This window comes from Gymnodraco acuticeps, unplaced genomic scaffold, assembly GCF_902827175.1.
Source record: "Gymnodraco acuticeps unplaced genomic scaffold, fGymAcu1.1, whole genome shotgun sequence".
Classification (NCBI taxonomy): Eukaryota; Metazoa; Chordata; class Actinopteri; order Perciformes; family Bathydraconidae; genus Gymnodraco; species Gymnodraco acuticeps.
Genome location: NW_022990990.1, coordinates 1,066,186 through 1,087,551, shown reverse-complemented (window position 1 = coordinate 1,087,551; position 21,366 = coordinate 1,066,186). Strand labels below are relative to the sequence as shown.

Here is a 21,366-nt window from a genome sequence, read left to right as displayed (position 1 = left end):
TTTTTCAAATCAATGGATATATGGTAGAATAGACTCAAGAGCCTTTCAAATTGGATTTTACTTGAAGTGCAGGACTTAATGAAATGATTGCAATGACATTAAGTTTGTCCGTAACATATACAAACTGAGTAGTGAAAACATACTTTCCCTTAAAATAAAAAAATGTTTAAGCTTTGCAACTAGTGGATATGTTACACTGAGGAATATACTAACTTGAACCACTGATTGTTCTATTGAGAAAGAACACTTTTTTTGTACTGTTTTGTTGATGTGAAATGTACCCTAAATTATAGAATCAGATACAATTTAACAAAAAAACCTTCTGTTCTTTCAACGATTGTTTGCCTGATCCAGCCTAACATTTCCCCGTAAACCCTAAGAATCCAATATGCACATAGTAGAAATTCTTTCTTGTACTAGATAATGACTGGATTTTCATGTTACCATATTGTGCCTGGTGTGATCTAATTTCCTTCATAATAATTGTACAAATTGAATTAACAATGACTCTACAGAAACCTTGTTGAACATATTTACCAGTGACTTTAACTCCTCCCATGCCACAAGGTGTCTATAATGTTTCTACTACTGTCTGATAACTCCATTGTTACCTACCGTCGAATAAAAAAAGCCCTTTGGATTTTGAACTTAACTTAAACATATCCTCTAAATGGTGTGTGTGTATGAATTGTATGATGTAATGTGTGTGTGTTATGTTATCTTATTTGCCAGTTCCAAAGACACATTTCCATTACATAATGGACAATATAATATTCTGAGTCTGAAAGGTGTCTATTAAGAAATAGGTAATTTTTAAGCATGTTTACCTATATTTAAGTCACGTACAAATGTGTAGCTGTCAATTGAGGTACATTTTTCTCTGTAAAGGCAGCTACATGTTTCTCAATGATGACAGACCTGTTCTCTCAGCAACACAACACATTCTCACTCCCAACTCGGCCTATGTTGAGAATGTGTTGGTTCTCTCCCTGTTTAAAACCAGGAATGTATTTACAGAAAGCAACCAATAAACTGTGATTTATAGCTACCATAGATATGTTATCAACCCTCTCATGTACTTACTTTGTGTTGGACATACAACAAATGTTTTTTTTTAATGAGAAGCATTGAACAGTTTGAGATCAACTATGGAAAGGGTTTGGAAAGGTAAGGTGTCGGAAAGATTTGACCAGCATTTAATCTGCTTGTTGTCATGTGGCATCTGAGTGGGCAACATTGAAAAATTACAATTACCTCCAGAGAGGCTCTGCAAGGTCTGCAAGTTTTGACAAATAAAGAAAAAAGAGAACAAAACATCATAATAATTTTACAATCAGAAATCATCAACTTAAACATACCACTCAGTATGAAGAAGGACAGTCATTTGAATGCATATAAATATTGTAAAAAAAACATCCTGTTGCTTCGATACTTCTCTCTAGTGGCTTCCAGCAATACAACTGTTCACTCCATCTCAACCATATAATATACCAGCCACATCAAATAGTTTTATTAATGTTATAACAACTCTTAACCAAAATGTAATGACTTCCCTTGAGGTAGATTTGCTTTCAAATGTGGGGCGAGTCTAAAAGACAACAATGTAGAAAAACATCTTGTAAAAGTATATTTAGTTATTACAATAGGCCTACCCAAACTTTATTTTATTTTATCATCGGTGGCGGAAACGTTTAAAAATACATTTCCATACTTTAGATGCCGCAAAGAAGCCATGCTGCGTTCACACCGGACGCGAGCTCACAGCTCCTCATATCTGTTCAGAAACTGGACAAAAGTTGAAGAAGAACAAACCACAGACTGTCTGTGTCATGGCGAATACAGTAGCTGGTTTATTTATGTCTGTAAGCCGTTGTTATGAGTGTGGAATGAGCATATACAACGTTAGCTTAGCCTGGTCGACCCAATCTCCATTCAGAAAACAAGCATTTTAAAAGGTTTTTCGCCTGCCGTCATGTCTGCAGACTTGTCAAGCATTAATTCATGGGTTTTAATAACTGGTATCAGTATGTTGTTATTTCGGCATCATTTAGAAACGTGTATTACAATTTTATCACGGTAAAATGTGTTCATTTTGTTGTAGTTATAGCTCCCGAGCCAGCGCGTCTTGTTTGAATGATGCGAGTAAACACAGCTGGCAGCCGCGGTGAAACTCGAATATTCGATACAAATATTTAGTTCGGTTCGGTTGTTCATCTTTCAAAAACAAACTTCCCTCTGTCACTGAGGTCACATCCGTAAACAAGACGTCCTCTCCTGAAACAAAGCGGAGCGTACCATTTCTACCAAGGGCGATAGAGTATAATATTGTATTATATTGCCTTTACCGGGATGAAATATGTGTATTTCATTGTAAAATACTGCTGTTTTATTCCACATACTCCAATGTGTACTCAAAATCCGTTTATTACAATTATTTGGTGGTCGATCACCCCTGTGTGAGTAATAGATTCGCCTATGTGTCCTTAGGGCCAGCTGGGGAAACGACAGTCCTTTAAACGAAGAGACGAGCATTACAGGACAAGATCGACGAATCTTCCCTTCAGAGTTGAGCTATTTTAGGTACCAGTCTCCCTTTCTGGAGACTTGAATGAGGTAAAAGTCGCTTTTTAACATTGTACTGTATTTTAAACCGAGAATCACTGGTGTTGTTGACAACTTTTACGTCCATTTTTACTTTACGTTTGGGTTTGTTGTGGGGCGGAAACTTTGGTACAGTCGTCGAAGCTTCCAATTGGCACGATAACGCTAATGTCTGCCATGCGAAAGGACCAATTTCATGACTTATTTGTCTGTTATAGACACAGTGGTAGGTCAAATAACAAATACGGTGAACACTGCCTAAATGTCAACAGCATAATGTCTTTATTTCGACAGTTTTTGTTAGGGTTCATGCGTGGACATATAAATAACATGTTCGATGTGAAATGTGCATGAAGTTCTTGTTTTGGTCTGCTGCTCAGATCACGTGTACCCACTGCTCAGGCGTGTTTGGATTTTTTTTTTCTCCGAATGGTGAGAGACAGGGAGCTGCAGCCAATAACGAGAGTCCCCGTGTGGTTAGCCCCGCCCCCCTGCTCCTGTGCTTTGTTTACATTACACTGCAGTCGAATCTGATCCGAGAACACTCTTTGTCTCTGCAGCACTTACTGTAACAATATGGACCTCACATTGCATTCTTCTAAAAACCTGAGGCTATAGGATATGGATATTGACATATGTATTGTGAACAGCCCATTGCATTCCAGTGCTGTATCTTACAATCTACAATAAAGGTACAACGATTGATTGTCATATATGTCAGATAGTAAACAATTAAACTATTGGACTTATTTTTGCAATACTTTTTTCAGGGGACAAGATTCCAGCTTCTTAAATGTGAATATTTTCTGGTTTCTTTACTTCACCATGACAGTAAACTGAATTGCTTTGTCTTTTGGAGAAATATATCAATTGTTTAATTACATTACATTTGTTACATTTGTCACCATTGTCAACCATTTTATAGACAAGCGGCTAGTCAAAAAAAACATCATTAGTTGCAACCAGTATTTGTTTTTGTCATGTCAATACATGTCGGATCTTGTTATCTTGTTTTTTGTACACTGCAGCATTTGACCTAACATTCAGACTTCATTAAGAGGAGTTCTTGTAATGAAGCAGCAGATGACTGAGTAGATCTAATCCGTAATCAGTTTCCAGAACTGTACTGCTCCCATCTCTCTCCTATAATCTCTGAAAATTAGCCTTCTTTGTTGCCGTGACCTAGCTGTCGAGTCTAGCAGATGATGTAACGCATGAAAGGAAGTCACACACCCCTCACCCCTTGAGCTATCTTTAAGCTAAAAGAGCAGCGAGGGAGTGTGCGTTCATTTTTGGCATCAGATAACTGAGACCAGGGACAGCCAATGGTCACTCTGCCAGCAGTGGATGTCCTAAACAGTGCTAGCAGATTAGAACATGAAGAGGCCTTCTTCAGTAAAGGTGTGACAGTAATCCAGGTGAATTTATACCATTTGTGTTCTAATGGTACAAACATGTACACAGCTTCCAGGATACAGATGGGTTTTAGCTCATATTGGTCTGAAAAAAAGTCGCTTTCTTTGTTAATGTATTAATGTGTTAATGTATGTATATTAGCGTGGGACAGGTGGAACAGGATCGTGTTGTAGGTTGAGGAGCCCTCTGTTGTCCTGTATTGCCCTGGAGGAACAAGATAGGCCTAGACAAAGTCTCACTTTTTGCGCTAATTTAAACCTAGGCATGATAGTGGGTCCTGTTTGTGTCCTGACTTTGGGTAGTGTTGTCTCCCTCTGTGGCAGTAAACACAACAACTCCCTGCGTCATCATCACTGAGTTTAACAAGATGTTCAATTGTGCAACAAGGCAGCAATCTCTGTTTCCATAGAGACTAGCCCACCGGCAGTTTTTTCTTTGTTTACCCGGTTTTTGTTGCAATCTATTAACTGCTCTGGCAGTTAGGTAAAGGCTTAGTCTGTTGTTTTCTACTCAGTGGACTTATTATTTGAGACATTCCTTAAAATACAGCAGTCTATGGTTTTGTTATTGTCTGTTTTGCTATGGAAGATGTTTTTAGTTTTTAGGCAAAGTTATTCCCTAAAGCTACCCAGCACAGTTGTAGCAGTTAATAACACATGTTAGTGACCATTTCATCCATTGAATGCACTTTAGTTTTCAAATATATTTTTACTTTAAAAATTTACTTTTTCAAATATATGTTTACTTTAAATTGGCTTTGTGTCAAAATCAATGTCTTCTTATAGAAACATCTCACATTGTGCAACAGTTTGGCACATTTACTTGTTTTTGGACAACAACAGAAGAAATAATCTGCTTTTGGCCGCTCTGTAAATACTTTTTAGAATGTTTAATTTATTGTGCGGTTTGGTCTTTTCATGGGATGTGTTGCTAATAAGAAAAGAAACATCAGCTGTCTGTGATATTTTTACTATGGTATAAATACCAATAGCAGTTTCCAAGCAAAGGGGGAATGATTAACTTTCCATTCTTAACCTGTTCCTGTGCTGCTGTGAAAGTTGTACTCATTAACTTGTCACTTGCTGAACAAGTTCAATTAGAAGAAGCGTTCAGAAATCACAGTTGTAGTCAACAAGCTAGGTCATGTTACTGATTTCTCATGTGCAGCTGTAACCCAAGATGCCTCTCAATGATGAGCGACCTGCCTCCGCATCCGGCGGGGAGAAGCAGGACGTGGAGTCGTCATCAGAGCGCAGCGACAGCGTGACCTCAGCCAGCTCCCGGGAGAGCTTCACCAGCGACGACTCCAGCAAACACTGCACGCCCTCCTGTGAGTTCACCCCTCAGACTCTGACGTACTGATTTCATTCCTGTGTGCAGTCATCTTTTTCTCAGGCACTCTGGTTTGTTTGGTGTCAGGCTAAACTTTGAGAATGAGTATTATTGATTCTGATAATATTTCAAGACTTCAAAGATTCATGATTCAAAGGCTTTATTGTCATATGCACAGTAGCTAAAGTGTAGATATGGCAATGGAAATCTTAAGTCCCAGGCTCCCCCTACAATGCAACATAAATATATATGACATAAACATTAAAACAAATTAGAAAAACTATAAAAATAGTGCAAGAAGAAACGGAGTAGAATAAAAATGTGCAAGACCAATGTGCAATTAATGCAGATGAAGTAAACTAAATAAATACAAATAGCTAAATGTTGTTAGTAACAAGTAAATGTTTTTTTCTTCGAACACAACGGTACATTTGATGTTCCCACTTTTCTGTTTCAGCTCTTAATTGTCTATTTAGTAAGGTTGTTCAATATTCGTTTATCACAGCAAGCCCACCCAAAACCTTAACTCTGGATGAAGTGATGGAGTCTGCCAGAGACCTGTCCAGTCTCCGCCTCGCTCATGAGATCGCCGTGAACCACGACTTCCACGTGGAACCAGAAAGCCTCCCTGAGGGCAGGTATGAAACATTGTTTGGATCTTGATCATGTTATGTGGATTATTAATGAACCTAAATACCAGTCTGTGAGGTTAAGCTTTACAAAAACAATTCACATGAACTGGATCACTAATTGCATTAGGCTTGATGCCATTTTTACTATATAATGGCTTGTCTGCTCATAACTAGAATGATTAGCAACTGTAAAACCACCTTGAAATGTTATTCAGCTACTTCAAGATTAAAAACATATGAATGTTTTCAGTTAAAGACAAGAGGTGGAATTACTCAAAATAAATTATCTTAATTGTTTAATCTGCATGTTTAATGAATTAAAGTACCTTTTTTATTTGTCTAAACGATATTGTAGAAATGATATAGAGACACTAACTTTTGATCAAACATATTCAATATGATAATAATTGGATGGCATTTTATAGTAAAGAGCCCATTGACCTTATGTTACCATTTTTACTGTATTCAACAACATCTGTCCGTCTGTGTTTATGTTAATCTTTAGCACAGCACTGAAATAAACAAAACAGTGAAGTGGACAGAGACATTCAGAGGGGGGAAGGGGAGGAGACGAGAGGAAAAGAGAATCATTTATTTAGTGGAAGTGCAAAGAAAGGGACAGCGGAAGTTATGATAATATCAATAATAAGGCAGAAGTTATCTTCTGCCTTATTATTGATATTATCATAACTTCCGCTGTGTGCTGACTTTCGATACTTAATAAAGGAGGGGTTTTTTATTTTTTTTAAAATGACCTAAACCAGTTATTCAGTATTTTGGCACCATCCCCACCCTGATAACGACACTGACTTTTTCTCCTTCAATGCCCATTTCATGAATGGCCATTTTTTCATGACTGATTACATCCTCAGCCAAACTAAATCCTCCGTTTCTTTTTTCAAGTCTTACTAAGCTAGTTAGAGATACTCTCCACAAGGCCTTCTGGGACATCCTGGCGTCCGAGCTGACCGACGACCCTCCTGAGTATGGGCAGGCCATCAGATTATTGGCGGAGATCAGAGAGGTCAGCACACACAATGAGATGTTTACAGCTTCACTGTAAGATTGATTCTCGCCGAGTTTCCCGACATTTATCCACAGCGCCCTCTCCCATTTTGAAGATACTTTTGTATCTGCTTCTCTTCATCTCTATCACCTCCTTTGTGGCTACTATATGTCACCAATCGAGTAACATTACTGATCAAATGTAAGACTTATTATGATTTTTGCCTCTGGACAGATTGTATTGTCCTTTCTTAATCCGGGGGCCAATCGGATGCGGACACAGATCATGGAGGTGCTGGACATGGACCTGATTCGTCAGCAGGCTGACAATAATGCTGTAGACATCCAGGGGCTCGCCTCCTACATTATCTCCACCATGGGCAAGTTGTGTTGTCCCATTAGGGATGAGGAGATCAAGAAGCTCTGCCAAAACTCAGATAACATGGTGACAATGTTCAGGTAAGCACACATTCAAGCTTTTAGAGACATTGTGACCAAAGATAGATTTTTCTGTAATGCATGTTTTACCTATGTTGCTATTATTAAAAGCAAGTCCATCACAGAGGCTCTTATTTTTGACACATCAGGGAGATCTTCCGACTGCTGGACCTGATGAAGACTGATTTAATCAACTATGAAGTCGATACTCTGAGGCTTTTGCTGCAGAGGCACGGTGCGGAATGTGAGAGGGAAATGTTTCAGAGCGTTCTGGACAAAACTCCCAGTGAGTGAACAAGGGACGACTTTCTCTACAGCTTTAAACACTGTCTGTTTTATCATTTCTGTTGCAACACAATTCATCACGTTTTAGAAAATATCAGATTTGAATGTGAGAAACATAAAGTCGGATATTATATCAGTGGAATAAACACATGACTTTCTTATTATTGACAGAAGAACCATCTCCTAAATCTGCATGACTTTTTTTGACTACTTTAGGTGCTTTGAATCACACCACCTCGTGGCTCAAGTCCGCCCTGGAGGAGCTGACGAACAATATCCGAGAAGAACAGACTCACAATCAGGGGAAGGGCCAGCTGGTGCCCGGGCCCTTCCAGGCCCTCAACATCGCATTCCTCCACATCCTCACATGGGAGAACAATAAGAGCCCGCTGCCTGAGGTGAGAGACACCTTGTTGTTTATGTATCTGAGAAAGAAAGAGTGTCTGGTGTTTGTGTTTTGAAGATACAATACAATTTCTGTTTTGTGAGTAGTTTTTGTCTTAATATAAACATGCTTATAACCAGAATCAGAATTCCTTTGTTAGTCCTGCAGTGTGGAAATGTACAGTGTTACAGCAAAAATGGCATAGCAGGTAAAAGAGGCATGCAATAATAAAGACTGAGCTCACTTATGAATTTAGGTAGAAAAACACACATTTGTAGTACAATACAAATTAGTACACATCCATGGCTAAAAATGAGTAGCAGCAATTTAAAAACACGAAGTTACATAAGTATCATATTGTGTTGAGACATTTGAGAATGTGATTGTATTGCACAATCAGTGGCGTTTTTATATGTACACAAGTGGTGGGGCACGAACAACTTGGATGTTCATATGTAAGCTTCTGCTGCTTTTTTAAACACGTAAACAAATAGCTGTAGGCTATCCATGGTTCCAATAGAGGGTGGGGGGGGGGGGGGGGGGAAGTGTCAAATGACATACTGTCGGAAAGCCTTGAATAAAGAGCACGGAGCAACACTGTGAGCGCATACATTTACGTACACAGCGTGGGGATTGTAATGCACCTTAATACATGCAGTAAAGGGCACCATCACAAAGCAATACATATAAGGAAAACACAGACACTCATCACCGAGGTCACAATATCAATCGATCCAGCAGAGCAATAGCCTATAGGCAAAGCACAGCAAATCAGCTGCAGTAGATGGTCAACTTCAGCCATTTTCTTTCCGTTTTACAGATTTGAATCGCTATAAGCTGCTCTCTCTCGTCTCCTCTTCACAACTACACTTTTCGCGGCACACGTACTTACAGCCAATCAGCTCTCTGAATTATGAGATGACGTTTTGGTGGGGTTGCCAGTACTTTGCCCCACTGGTGATTATTTTGTTGCCGCACACATTGAATAGAAAAATACTCTGAGCATGCGCAGTGTAGTTTTTACAGCACCCATTCATTTTGACAGCAGAGAGAGGGGCTTGCCCCACATCGCTCAACACGGCTCAATAGGCACACTGTAGACACTAATTAGAAGAACGCAGACTAAAACGACGAATCAGATGACTAAACATGATCTTAAAATATATTTTAAGATATATATTTTTGGAATTATTATTTGAATGACTTTCTGCTGACACTAGGTGGGGCTGTACCTGCCCCTAATGCTGAGTCGCCACTGTGCACAATTCAGGTTTATTGCACAAGATTGCAACAGTCCGTAATGTGTTATTATAATCTGCTTAAAACACTGTAAATATTAAATATTATATATATAAATATTCATAAGGCTTTTTTAGAACAATCATACAAAGTTTTTTTGTCAATCCTCAATTATGACAACAACTATGATTCCCCCTGATTCCTGTCTTTATGCTTGGCTAAGTTTTTCTTCTCATCTAATCTCAGCAAGTTAACAAATAAGTGTATTTTTAAAAAAAAGTCAAACTAATTTGAACTTGAATTGTTTTCCTTTCTAGACCTTGATGAATGACGAGACACGTTTGCAAAAGATCCAGCAGCAGCTGCAGCAGATTCAGGCGGTGAACGAGGTGCTGCTCATCATCTTCAGCACCATCGGGGGGGCAATCCAGGGTCTGCCCCTCCTGTCCGACCGCCTGAAGAGGATGACCAGTGTGCTGCTGGACGGGATGCACAGCCCGTCAGTTGTCTTTTTTGTATAACCATGATCTAAGATTATTTTACATGGAAAAAAGAGCTCTAACCAGAACCTTCCTCATATTCTCTGCAGGGACTTTAACCAGGAGGAGGCACTAGAGGGCGTCAGTGCTCAGATCTGCAGCGAGCTCAACAAGTCTTTGACAGAGAGGAGCTACCCCCCGTTGCCCCCCGCACTGCAGGCCACCCTGACAGGCCAGATTCTCAGCATCACTCAGAAGGACAACCCCATCCGCACTCTCGTTGGTAAGAGAGGATCCAAATGAAAGAGGATTATGCATCAATGTCAAAAATGCATAGTATATTTATCTGTCTGTTGTCATGCAACTGACAGTTTGATACATACTTTGTTATACTCATTACAACTCACCATTCCTGCTCATACCCGGCCCGCCATCTGAAGCGCATTATGACGCTTTTCTTTGTTTTAATAAATACTTAAAAGAAACATAAATACATGAATAAAATAAGTTATAATAAAATATTGTTTCCACCTTGTTTTTAAACTTAAAGGTAGGGTAGGTAATTCACTTCAGAAACACTTTTTGTTATATTTCATGGAATGCTCTTAACATCCCGATAGCAATGAATAAATTGAATGCTTTGACAATAAATATATACAAATATTTCATCTGTGGAAGCTGTGGCACTGTAAAAAGCACGACCAATCATCTGCCTCGGCCCGCGGCAGATGATTGGATGACCTACCTGCCTGTCAGCCTTCCATCTCGTGCACAAACTTATCTCGTGCTCTCATTGGTCATGTGCGCGTTCGTGTGTGTTGGAGGAGGGGCTCTGTAAGGAAGTCTGAAGGAAGGGGCAGATTTGTTTCGGTTGTGTACTTTCAAATTCTAGCGCACTCAAGCTGGTTTCTCCATTCTTACCTACCCTACCTTAACACATTAAGAATTAAACATGCATGCCGTCTGGCAGTCGGTACCACAGCATCAGGAAAAAAACCACCAGACTCAGGATCAGTTATATCTCTCACAGGCTCCGCCCTCTACTGGACTCTACTGGACTCTATGGGTACTACCTTACCCTGCGAGCATTCTCCCACTGAGACTTCTATAGACGTAGCCGGCCTTGGGCGGGCCTACCTGAATGCGCGCGCATCACACCGTATAAAAGGAGGCCTCACCTCATGACTATCATCCTTTTCTCTTCAGCAGGGGAGGTGATTCCACGAAAGACTGAGAGACGTTTAAAAAGAGTTATCATACCTCCAGGGAGTCGCCACTGCTATATTCGAGTGTTTGGGGGACCAGGATATGGCCGAGGCGGTGCCATTCACGTTCGGCATTCCTTCCGGGTCTGGCGTCCATGGAAGTCCACCGCCCAGGGCTGTACTCTCCCTGGATGATGATCATGGCGGCGGGTGTGTGGGCTACTCACTCATTGCTAGAGATGCCCCCGCCTCACCAGGTCAGAGCGATTATTGGGCCGCAAGGCCGAATAAGTAGCTTGGTCCACGGGCCTTGCCCCAGGCCCGGTTCCCCCGGGGACCGGTGCTCGGTGGCTTCACATGATATAGGGTCGACCCTACTTCATCACAGGCCGCCGCCGCCGCTGCCCGCCGTGTGATGTCCCTGGGATATCACGCCGCGTGGCAATTTCCAAAGAGGATCGTGTTGATCTCCTGGGAGCCCCCGTGTTTACGGAGGGCTCTTTGGCTCGATCTCCTTGCTCACGGGATGAGGAATAGTCGCAGCGTGGCTGCTTCTTGCCCATTCCCAGAGGAAGAAACACTGTCCTACACTCCCCGCCCCCGCTGTAAACCCCAGTATATGGAGCCAGCAGGTGGGCGTGTGCACGTGAGTGGAATAAACCGAGTGCTGTCAAAGCACTGTGCGGGTTCAAGAGACGCTATTGCCGGCGTGCTGTTGTCAGAAAACACACCTTGCCTGGTATAATAGCCCCGATTAATGCATTTCACCGTTGCAATGGGAAATACAGCATTAATACGTGGGCGCGCGGCCCTCGTGAGAGTGGCCGCGGTGCGTTCAGGGACCCCCGCAGGAGAACGGTGGTTTACGTTTGTAAACTCTAGTTCTGGAGTGAGGTATGTGTGTGGGAAAAATGCATTCAGTAAAGACTATTGCATTTATCCCAGAGTAAGAGTAATTTCTCTCCACAATTCCACTTTTCCCCATAATGTCCGTTTCAAAGAGACGGCATTGTGACGGCGCGCGCGGCCCCCCTCCCCCGAGGGCGGGCCACGGTGCGTTCAAATACCTCAGTAGAGAGGTGAGACGAAGGGAGAGGTGCCGACACGGAGATCCCGTGCCTGCGGCACCCTCCACCTCTTCGGCCCACCCCGTGGAACCGGCGTGCCGGCACTCACGGGGACGGGTTTTCCGTCTTTACGGATCTGGCTGGCGGGGGGAGAAAATCTCTCCGCCCGGGACGAGGGGGCGAATCCCGCCTCCTCCCTGTATAATGCACAGATCACTACGTTTTCTAAATAGAAATCCACAAGGGCCACACTTACACACAATGTTAACCGTACAAATTCCCCATTCGCTGCCCCATGCTGCAGCTACTGTAAAGGAGGTGGCTAGTGGGCATGCGCAGATGAGAGGGATGAACCGCAGGGAGTGCTAGCTAAGGGAGAGCACTATGCGGGTACAGGGACATTATGGCCGGCGTATTGCTGTCAGAGAACACACTACGCCTAGAGCAAAGACTCCAATGCAGTTTTCCGTAGTGGTAAAGGCTGCATTATGGCGGAGCCCGCACTCACACAAGAGCCCGTGGCGGTGCGTTCAGGGACCTTAGTAAAACACACTACGCCTATAAATACTCCGATGAATGCTGTTTACCGTAGTGGTGAGAACAGCATTAGGGTGGAGTGCGCGCTCACACAAGAGCGCGCGGCGGTGCGTTCAGGGTCCTCAGTAAATAATCGGCCCTTTCTGTGTCAACCCTCCAGGGGCAAATCTTCCCTTCGCGGGGAGTTTTTGCGGCGGAACGGGTCACCAGAGAGTATCACAGCTTCATAGCTGCTGCCCCACACCTGAGGGCTTGTCCATTAACACAATGTTCTAGGGAATGGAAACTCAGCTGTGGGTGCTTCACCCGAGGGTGGTGAAGCAAATCTGGGCCCAGTTCGGGAGAGCGGAAGTGGATCTGTTCGCCAGCCGGCGAAACAGCCACTGTGCCCTGTGGTTCTCCGTGGCTCGGAGCGACGACCCACCCTTGGGGGTGGACGCGTTTGCACACGAGCCATGGCCAAGGAAGCTGCTATACGCCTTTCCACCGCTGCGTCTCATTCTCCCCCTCCTGAGGAGAGTGAAGCGAGAACGTCTGTCAGTCATCCTAGTGGCTCCGGATCGCGTTGGGGCGCCGTGGTACTCAGAGATTACACAGATGAAGGTGGGCCAGCCCTGGGCGGTTCCCGAGTTCTGGGGGCGATGTCTCAAGAGGCAGGTGCAATCGGGGCGTTACCCACTCTCGGCCGTCCTCTCCAGGTTTGGCTCCTGAGAGGGACAGGCTGAGACAGGGTGGATTGTCTGATAGTGTTATTCAGTCTATCCAGGCAGCTAGAGCTGGATCCACCACAGCCTGTTACAGGCCAAGGTGGCTAGGATTCCAGCGATAGTGTGAGGAGCGGAGAATAGAGCCCCTATCTTGTGAGTAGGCTCTATTTTATCCTTCTTACAGTTACTGGTGGACAGAGGGCTTGCGCATTCAACAGTGAAAGTGTATGCAGCAGCCATCTCGTCCTGCCATGAGGGATTTGGCGGCAGGTCAGCCTTTAGTCAACCACTGATGTCGCGGTTTTTACAGGGGGTCAGGAGGCTGCGCCCAGTAGTGCACGCCTCCACCCCACAGTGGGACCTGCCCCTAGTGCTCGAGGCTCTGGCCTCGGGGCCGTTTGAGCCTCTGGAGCTCTCCTCTCTGAAAGCATTGTCGTGGAAACAGCTTTGCTTCTTGCCTTAACGTCAGCCAAAAGAGTGTCCGAGTTAACTGCTCTGTCGGTGCACCCGAGCTGTTTACAGATTCGGAGTGACCAGAGCGGCGCGACACTCAGACCGAACCCCTCCTTTGTGCCCAAGAGCCTAAGGAGTGCGTTCAGGTCAAGGGCTATTCAGTTAGGGGGTTTTAGTCTTCCCCCCCATGGTGGGACCAGGGAAGCTAGACTGCACCTCCTCTGCCCGGTGCGTGCGCTAGCATGTTATGTGGAGCGCACGGCTGCCCTTAGACGCACCGAACAGCTATTCGTGTGCTTCGGGGGCGGGGTGATCGGGAAAGCTCTGTCCAAGAAACGCCTGGCAGGCTGGCTCTGCGAGTGCATTGCACATGCCTACGGACAGGCAGGGAGAGCCTGCCCCACGGGGGTTCGTGCACACTCCACACGGGCTGTGGCTGCGTCAACACTCAACGGTGTGAGTGTGGAGGATATATGCACAGCGGCGTCTTGGTCGACGCCAGGCCCCTTCATAAGGTTTTATCTCTTGGACATGTCGGGCTCTTTCTCCTCGTCTGTGCTTGCGGGGGCAACACAGGACTGGTAGGGGGAGGGGGGTTGTGGGTCAGTTGGCATCTGACCCCCTCCCCGGACGTAATGCGCCTTCGCTGTTCTCTGGCCTTCTGAGGGTCCCGGGAGGGGCGGGGGGGGCGCACTGGGCCCTTACAGGGCTGGAGGACTACTCTCCTCCTGTCGAGAGGCAGGAGGGGGGTAGCCCTCCACACTTTAGTCCACACACTCTGCACGGGGTCAGTGTTTGAGTGTGGGACGTGGGCTCTGACGCTCTCCCTGTTATCCTTAGGGATTCAGGGAGGCAGGCGTGTAGTAAGCCCATTCGGGGCCGAGGGGGCTCTCCCCATCCGTCTATGGGCGGGGGGGGGGGGGGGTCCCCCGGCACTGTTTTTTGAGCACACTTTCTGCGAGGCAAGCGCAGCAGGGTGTGCTCTGTCAGCCACAGCCCAGATTTCTCCTCGGTTACAACCGGGTTAAAGGAGAATGTGGGGCAGCAGCTGCTGACCATAAAAGCCGGTCAGGGGCAGTAGGGTGGAATATTGTTGTTGGACGACAGTGCGCGTATACATCGCGGCTCCACCCACTGTATCCATAGAGTCCAGTAGAGGGCGGAGCCTGTGAGAGATATAACGTCGGGTTACGTATGGTAACCCTTGTTATATTAGCACAGGCGGAGCCCTCTACCCAGGGCACTGTCTGTCCTATTCCGCTCGCTGAAGAGAGGTGTAGGATGATAGTCAGGAGGTGAGGCCTCCTTTTATACGGTGTGATGCGCGCGCATTCAGGTAGGCCCGCCCAAGGCCGGCTACGTCTATAGAAGTCTCAGTGGGAGAATGCTCGCAGGGTAAGGTAGTACCCATAGAGTCCAGTAGAGGGCGGAGCCTGTGCTAATATAACAAGGGTTACCATACGTAACCCGACGTTTCATCCCACAGGCAATACGACTATTAAACACCTGAGTTTGCACTATTTTAATTTTTATTGTTTTTTTTATATAAAAAAATGTATGTCTTGTAATTGCCCTGTTGAGGAACCTGCGATCTAAGTTCATACATTACATAACTACACCGTAGTAGTGTATATGTTACGACAATATACCTTTGAATCTTGAATGCATCCTCAAGAAGATATTTTGTATTAGCTTTCCCAAACATGGATTTCTTCTTGGCATTTCCTAACTGCTTGTTCTCTTTGTTTCTGTGCAGAGGACCGTGTGCAGCAGTACTTCATGGCACTCATCTGTGATCCTAAACCTCAGAGCAAACTTGAACAAGTACCAGTTGGCTTGACTGCTATCAAGCCTGAACTAGCATTGTTGGGAGCAAGGTTCATCTCTCTGGTTAACTACAATAAAACAGTTTATGGACCTACCTATGGGGGTATCTTACGGAAGCTGATGTTCAGCAGCAGCCCGCCACCAGCAAACCCTCCTCAAGACACCGCCCAGGACTCAGTCACCTCCAAATAAAAATAAATCCTAACTTTAAATTATGCTGTCTTAGTAGTGTTTCTTCTGCTTGTGCTCGAGAGCAAAAAAAGTGTCCAGGATTTTGCAAAAAAAAGAGTTTGTCTGCATGAGTATCTTTGTGTTTGACTTATATATTTTAGTTTTGACTTGAATTAATTGGTTGATAATTTCTCATACGTTTTATTTACTACTTTGACTTATATGCCATGGAAATACTTGTTATATGTCTTTAGTTGTTATGTTTGTTACATATTGAGGTACTGTAGTTGTTACAGTATTGCTGTGTTGGTTATTAGAACCCGTGGGGACAGGAGAGATGCTAAAGCAGATGTGTACTTTTATAAAGATTTAACGTGAATATATCGGAAATTGTTTTTCTTTTTTTCTGCCCCCAATTAATATAATAAATGTTTATATAAAAATAAAACATTTGACCAGTTCTTAATTTATTTGAGGAAAATATGTGTAGATGGGTATCACACAATATATATAAAAAAAATACAGCTATATGGTTCCATATTATCTTGAAAGTCGTACATTGTATTATTGCATGATATTTAATCTCGTAAAAACATTGACCTTGTGTGATTGTGTTTTAGCTTTAATGCTGTTCAATTATTACATAGATTCATAAATTAAAATTAACAAAAGTATTCAACCATAATACATACTATTGATGTTACATCGGATAATGAATACAAATTAGATTTTTACAATACCAATTGCTGACTAGACTGTTGAGGTAAGATGGGAAGTTATGATCAACAGACATGTTAGATTTACAACGTTTTAATACAATTTAGACCAAATTCATTTCAAGTAGCTGCTAATTTTGGTTATAATATTTAACGACAGTGGTGGAATTTTGCTCCACAGATCTTTTATAATAAATTAGTCGAGCTTTGCAGGTCTGAAAACAAGCCTATTTATTTTAAGCATTATACAGTAAATCTTTCAGGTTGCATTATCAGTTCATCCCTGTTCTGTGGAATAAACAACATGCTCTCATATCCTGCTGTCACTAGGCAGCAATGCTACCTTTAAATGCCGTTCAAAAATCTTGCAATTCAGGGGGTTGTAAATTAAACTAGAGAATGCAATTCCTGAAGAAATTGCTAGTGGGAATGCTTTATGCTGAAAATCTGACGCTAAACTGCTATGCTGAAATGTAATGTGTAAGAAGAAAGTGAATCATTTAGATTAAAATGAAATGTGTAAGAAGAAAGTGAAGAATTTAGATTGAAATGATACATGAACACTGGGGGCTTGAATGTGTGATGAGAGAAGAAAAGAAAGTAAAAAGTCTTGGAAAAGCAGCAGAATATTTGAACCGCAAACTTCTGAACTAAGTTGATGGCGAATGATCTGTCGCCATGGCAACAGCATTTGATGACACCCCATAATATGCTTAGATGCGTTGATGGCTGCATCGTTACCAAACCTGTGAAGTATTGGGCTGTTTGGAGTATTTTCACTGAAGTTATGAGAAAAACGTGTTTCAAGGCGAGCATTTTGTTGTCATGGTAACGGCATTTGAAGAAATCTCAAAACTGTCCCGTAGATGTCTTCAAGGCTGGACTGTTAGCACACGTGAAGTTTGAGCACTTTTTGAACATTTTCATAGGAGTTATAGCGACATCATGTTTTATGGCGAGCATGGAAACGGCATATGGTGAGATCTCAGATTTGGCGTAGCGCTCTTGAGGCATTGACCGGTGATATACAAGTGAAGATTGGGGGACGATTGGACAGTGTCGATTGGACTTACAGCCTCATCGTGTTTCATGGCGAGTGGTCTGTCGCCATGGCAACGGCATTTGATGACACCCCATACTACGCTTAGATGCATTGATGGCTGCATCGTTATCAAACCTGTGAAGTTCTGGGCTGTTTGGAGTATTTTCACTGAAGCTATGAGAAAACCGTGTTTCAAGGCGAGCATTGTGTTGCCATGGCAACGGCATTTGAAGAAATCTCAAAACTGTCCCGAAGATGTCTTCACAGCTGGACTGTTGAAGTCTGCTGCATGGCAGTTGGAGTTATGACATCATCGTGTTCCATTACACAGGTGTTTATAGTTGAGCTAACGAGCTCTGTAGAGATCACAGGTTTCCATTGTTCTGAATGAGAGATGAACCTCTTACATGTGAACGTTTTGTGGAAGAACCGTAACAGATATCTGTGAAATTTCAAAACGTGAAGCATGTCAAGGAAGTTGAGTAGGCTATCTGAAGTGTAATTTGTGTGTACTTTCGGGTTAATAATGCTACCGGCTGCTACCGTGAGGAAATATCTGCCTGAAATTACAATGGGCTTCAATGGAGGCATGTTGAACGTTTTTGTCACTTCATTCCCTCAAGAGGCATTTTGTTGAATTATTTTTTGCTTAATTATTTGTCATTTTTCAAGCTACGAGATGTTTTCCTACGTTTATCATGAAAAATTATGTCCCAGGAATGTAGGGTTTGTGAATTATGGCAGTTTAAAAAATATATATGAAGGCACATTTCAAGATTTCTTACCCTCTAGCTGACATCACGCACTGTAGTTTTACAGGAATAATGTCAGAAAGATTTGTAACATTTTAAAGTTGGAATGAGGTTTCTGAGTGAAAGTATGAATGAACAGTTAGCAGTTGAAGTCGCATGAAGATTTGTTGAAGTCTGAAGATTTCCTCCATTGACTTCAATGTTAAAAATGTGATGTATTATGGGATGTAGGCCTATCTCTGGAATTATGAAAGTTATGAATGAGAAAAGTAATAGCCATCGATTCCCGACCGAGCTGAACGTTTTGATGTTTGAACGGAGTTTCTGCGATTAAGAAGAAGAGGGCCAAAATAACCCGGCGGAATAATAATAATAATAAAAATTTCGTGCGTAGAATAAGTTAGTGGGAATGCTGTAAACAGCATTAAATGCTGTAAACAGCATTCCCACTAAATTAACACTTTTTGGATTACCAAGCTTTGTAAAATGAACATGGCGTACAACATTTAGACTGTTTAAAAATGTCAGAAAAAAGGTTCTGTAAACAACAGATGGTTAAAAATATGTATAGATACAATGAATGGCTAAAGCAGGGGTACTCAAATACAAATGTTAAAGGTCCAAAAAAATTGTTTCAATAAGACAAAGGTCCGTTTATTACGGTCATTTAACCCTTTAAAGAATTGCAACAAGATTCTTAACACGAGGTTGCAAAAACAAAAAGTCTCTGTATGCAGCAGTTTTCATTGTTATTGTGTATGTGCTTGATCCCTCAGAGTCGCAGTGTAAGAGCTGTTATGAATAAAGGCAGCTGCACCCTCTTTCATTCAGCGTGATTGCTTTATAAATGTCTTGTGTGTGTCCACAGGGCTTTTCCGTTGCTGGACAACCTGCTGCGTCCATTCCCTGGACGTCAGCTCACGCGTGAAAGGAGGATGTTCAACTACCGCCTCAGCCGGGCCAGGTTGGTCGTTGAATGTGCGTTTGGCATCCTCTCATCACAGTGGAGAATGTTCCGGCGTGTCATCACCACCAGCCCAGAGGTAACAGAGTTGTGTGTGAAGGCCACCTGTGTGTTGCATAACTTCCTCCGCAGGAAGACAATAGGAAGGCCATCACGCACACCTGTCGTCGCAGAGTCCAGTGATGAAGCTCCAGCTACTCCAACCAGGGTCGGCGTCATGGGGGGTCATTCGCGGGCCATGCCCCCCCAAATGAGTCACTGTGCCCCCCCAACGCAGGGTGGGCAAGCCTTATTGCCACTTTGCCGTTTTTTTTTTTTTTAATCATATAAGTTAAAACGTTTCCACCAAAAGTTTTTTGTGTGAAATACATCAGAAATAAAGAATACACATTTGTATTCTTTATGTATTCTTTATATGAAACACAGCCTGAGGTGTGCTCACTGCTGCTCTCTGATTGGTGTGTTGCTTGACCAATGACCCCGACTTTTGTTTTGTTATCATTACGTGGCTGTGTGTTTAGATGAAAGCCCAGTGGCGATCTGTCCATCTGTTATACTGATTATACAGTAAAGCCATCGAAAATAATATGATATACAGTACAGTACAAGTACATGGGTCTCTGTGTTTCATTCAAGCTCGGCTCTCTGTGTGTGGCACGAGCGCATTTTGTCAGTGCGCGAGCGGTAACGTGGAATATTGTTGTTAGCATCTGGTTAGCTAGCTATGCTAACGGATATAAAGAGCTGTTTCTACACCAAGGTGGAGGAGAGTGCTCTCCTGTCAGACTGAGAGGATCTTATAACGTCAGCTCAGTGAGGTAAGGACTCTCAGTGTTTAGATAGTTCACTTTAGTGTAAGTTATCTCAGTGGGTCTCAAACGGTTTGGTGACCATTTATGTAAACAAGTATTTGCGAGGAATAGGCTACCTTTATATGATCATTATAGTCATTAAAGAATAAGAGAATAAATTAAAAACGGGTATGAAATACTATAGGACAGTAACACAAGAATACAGTTGAAAGGGGAGTGATTAGTAAAATATCCATAAAGAAAAAGTAAATCTGTGTACAGTTCTGTTTCATATGGATGTTGAGAGATGTATCCATAGATCTTCATGTTGCTCTCAAAGTGCACCAGATTGATGCATTTAACTTCAATATTTTAAAAATAATCTTCCCGGGGGAGCATGCCCCCAGACCCTCCTAGAGGAGGTTAGGTCCACTCCCCACCTAAAACATGTTCACATGGATAGGATACTAAATACTAAACACTTTTCATATGGTGGCCTATGTCCATATGTTTCTGTTTTGGTGGTCGTGCCACAACCGTGCATGGTCACAGGTCATAGGTGCGCTATAAAATAGCACTACACCCTGCAATGTGTGTGAAAGACAATACACTTTACAGCATGTTTTTTTAAATTGAAGTTGCGTTGGTGTTTGTGTGTTGGTTGTTGACGGCAGTATGTGCCCCCCCTTGGTAAATGATTGCCCCCCCATTTGATTTGTTCTAGAGCCGACCCTGACTCCAACCCTGCGTGATGCACCTAGGATGGGCTCAAACAACGCCACACGCCGATCCATTCAACTGCGGGAGACCTTCTGCTCCTGAATGAGGAGGGTGTAGTGTCATGGCAGCATAAAGTGGTGTAGGGTCACCATGGCTCCTCCAAACCAAAAGCTCTTTTAAGAGCTACCCATTTTCTTTAAAGAGCAAATATTCCAAATGAGCCATTTTAAAATCAAACATTCCTAATAAACATGTTTCTTGAATTGATATTATTATATTATGATATGACTAACAACCTTTTTCTTTCAGTCCTGTTTTTACTGATAAACCACTCACATAAATGAAGCTTCTGGTATATGCAACTGACAAACCACATGAACAAGTGAAGACACAGTATAGCCATAACATACTTTAAATAATGTTTTATTAATGTTGTGAGTGAAGTGTGTGATGAGAGTAAAAACATGTAATGTGGATCAGTATGTGTGAAAAACTAAAAAGTATTATTAATTACAAATTCTCCTCCTCCTGGTCCGCCTCAAAAATGATCTTATGAATGCCGAAGCGGACTCTTGCCCTCTTTGCCCTTGACATCAGCCTCA

General features: G+C 42.9%; 1 protein-coding gene across 4 annotated transcripts; it reads left to right on the top strand.

Moving 5' to 3' along the window:
• Window positions 1–2,468: 2,468 nt before the first annotated feature.
• Window positions 2,469–16,227, top strand: tcp11l2 (t-complex 11, testis-specific-like 2). Of its 4 annotated transcripts, none has more exons than XM_034235827.1 (10): window positions 2,469–2,613; window positions 5,185–5,347; window positions 5,855–5,987; window positions 6,885–7,005; window positions 7,222–7,445; window positions 7,574–7,710; window positions 7,926–8,107; window positions 9,651–9,832; window positions 9,923–10,095; window positions 11,019–11,216. In XM_034235827.1, exons 2-10 carry the CDS (start codon window positions 5,197–5,199, stop codon window positions 11,210–11,212), a joined length of 1,497 nt encoding a protein of 498 aa, XP_034091718.1. In that variant the 5' UTR covers window positions 2,469–2,613; window positions 5,185–5,196; the 3' UTR covers window positions 11,213–11,216. The 4 variants fall into 4 exon arrangements, with proteins under 4 accessions (XP_034091718.1, XP_034091715.1, XP_034091716.1 ...); XM_034235824.1 differs by lacking the exon at window positions 11,019–11,216 and adding an exon at window positions 15,538–16,227 and having other exon boundaries at window positions 2,470–2,613; XM_034235825.1 differs by lacking the exons at window positions 2,469–2,613; window positions 11,019–11,216 and adding exons at window positions 3,272–3,293; window positions 15,538–15,800.
• The last annotated feature ends 5,139 nt before the right edge of the window (window positions 16,228–21,366 follow it).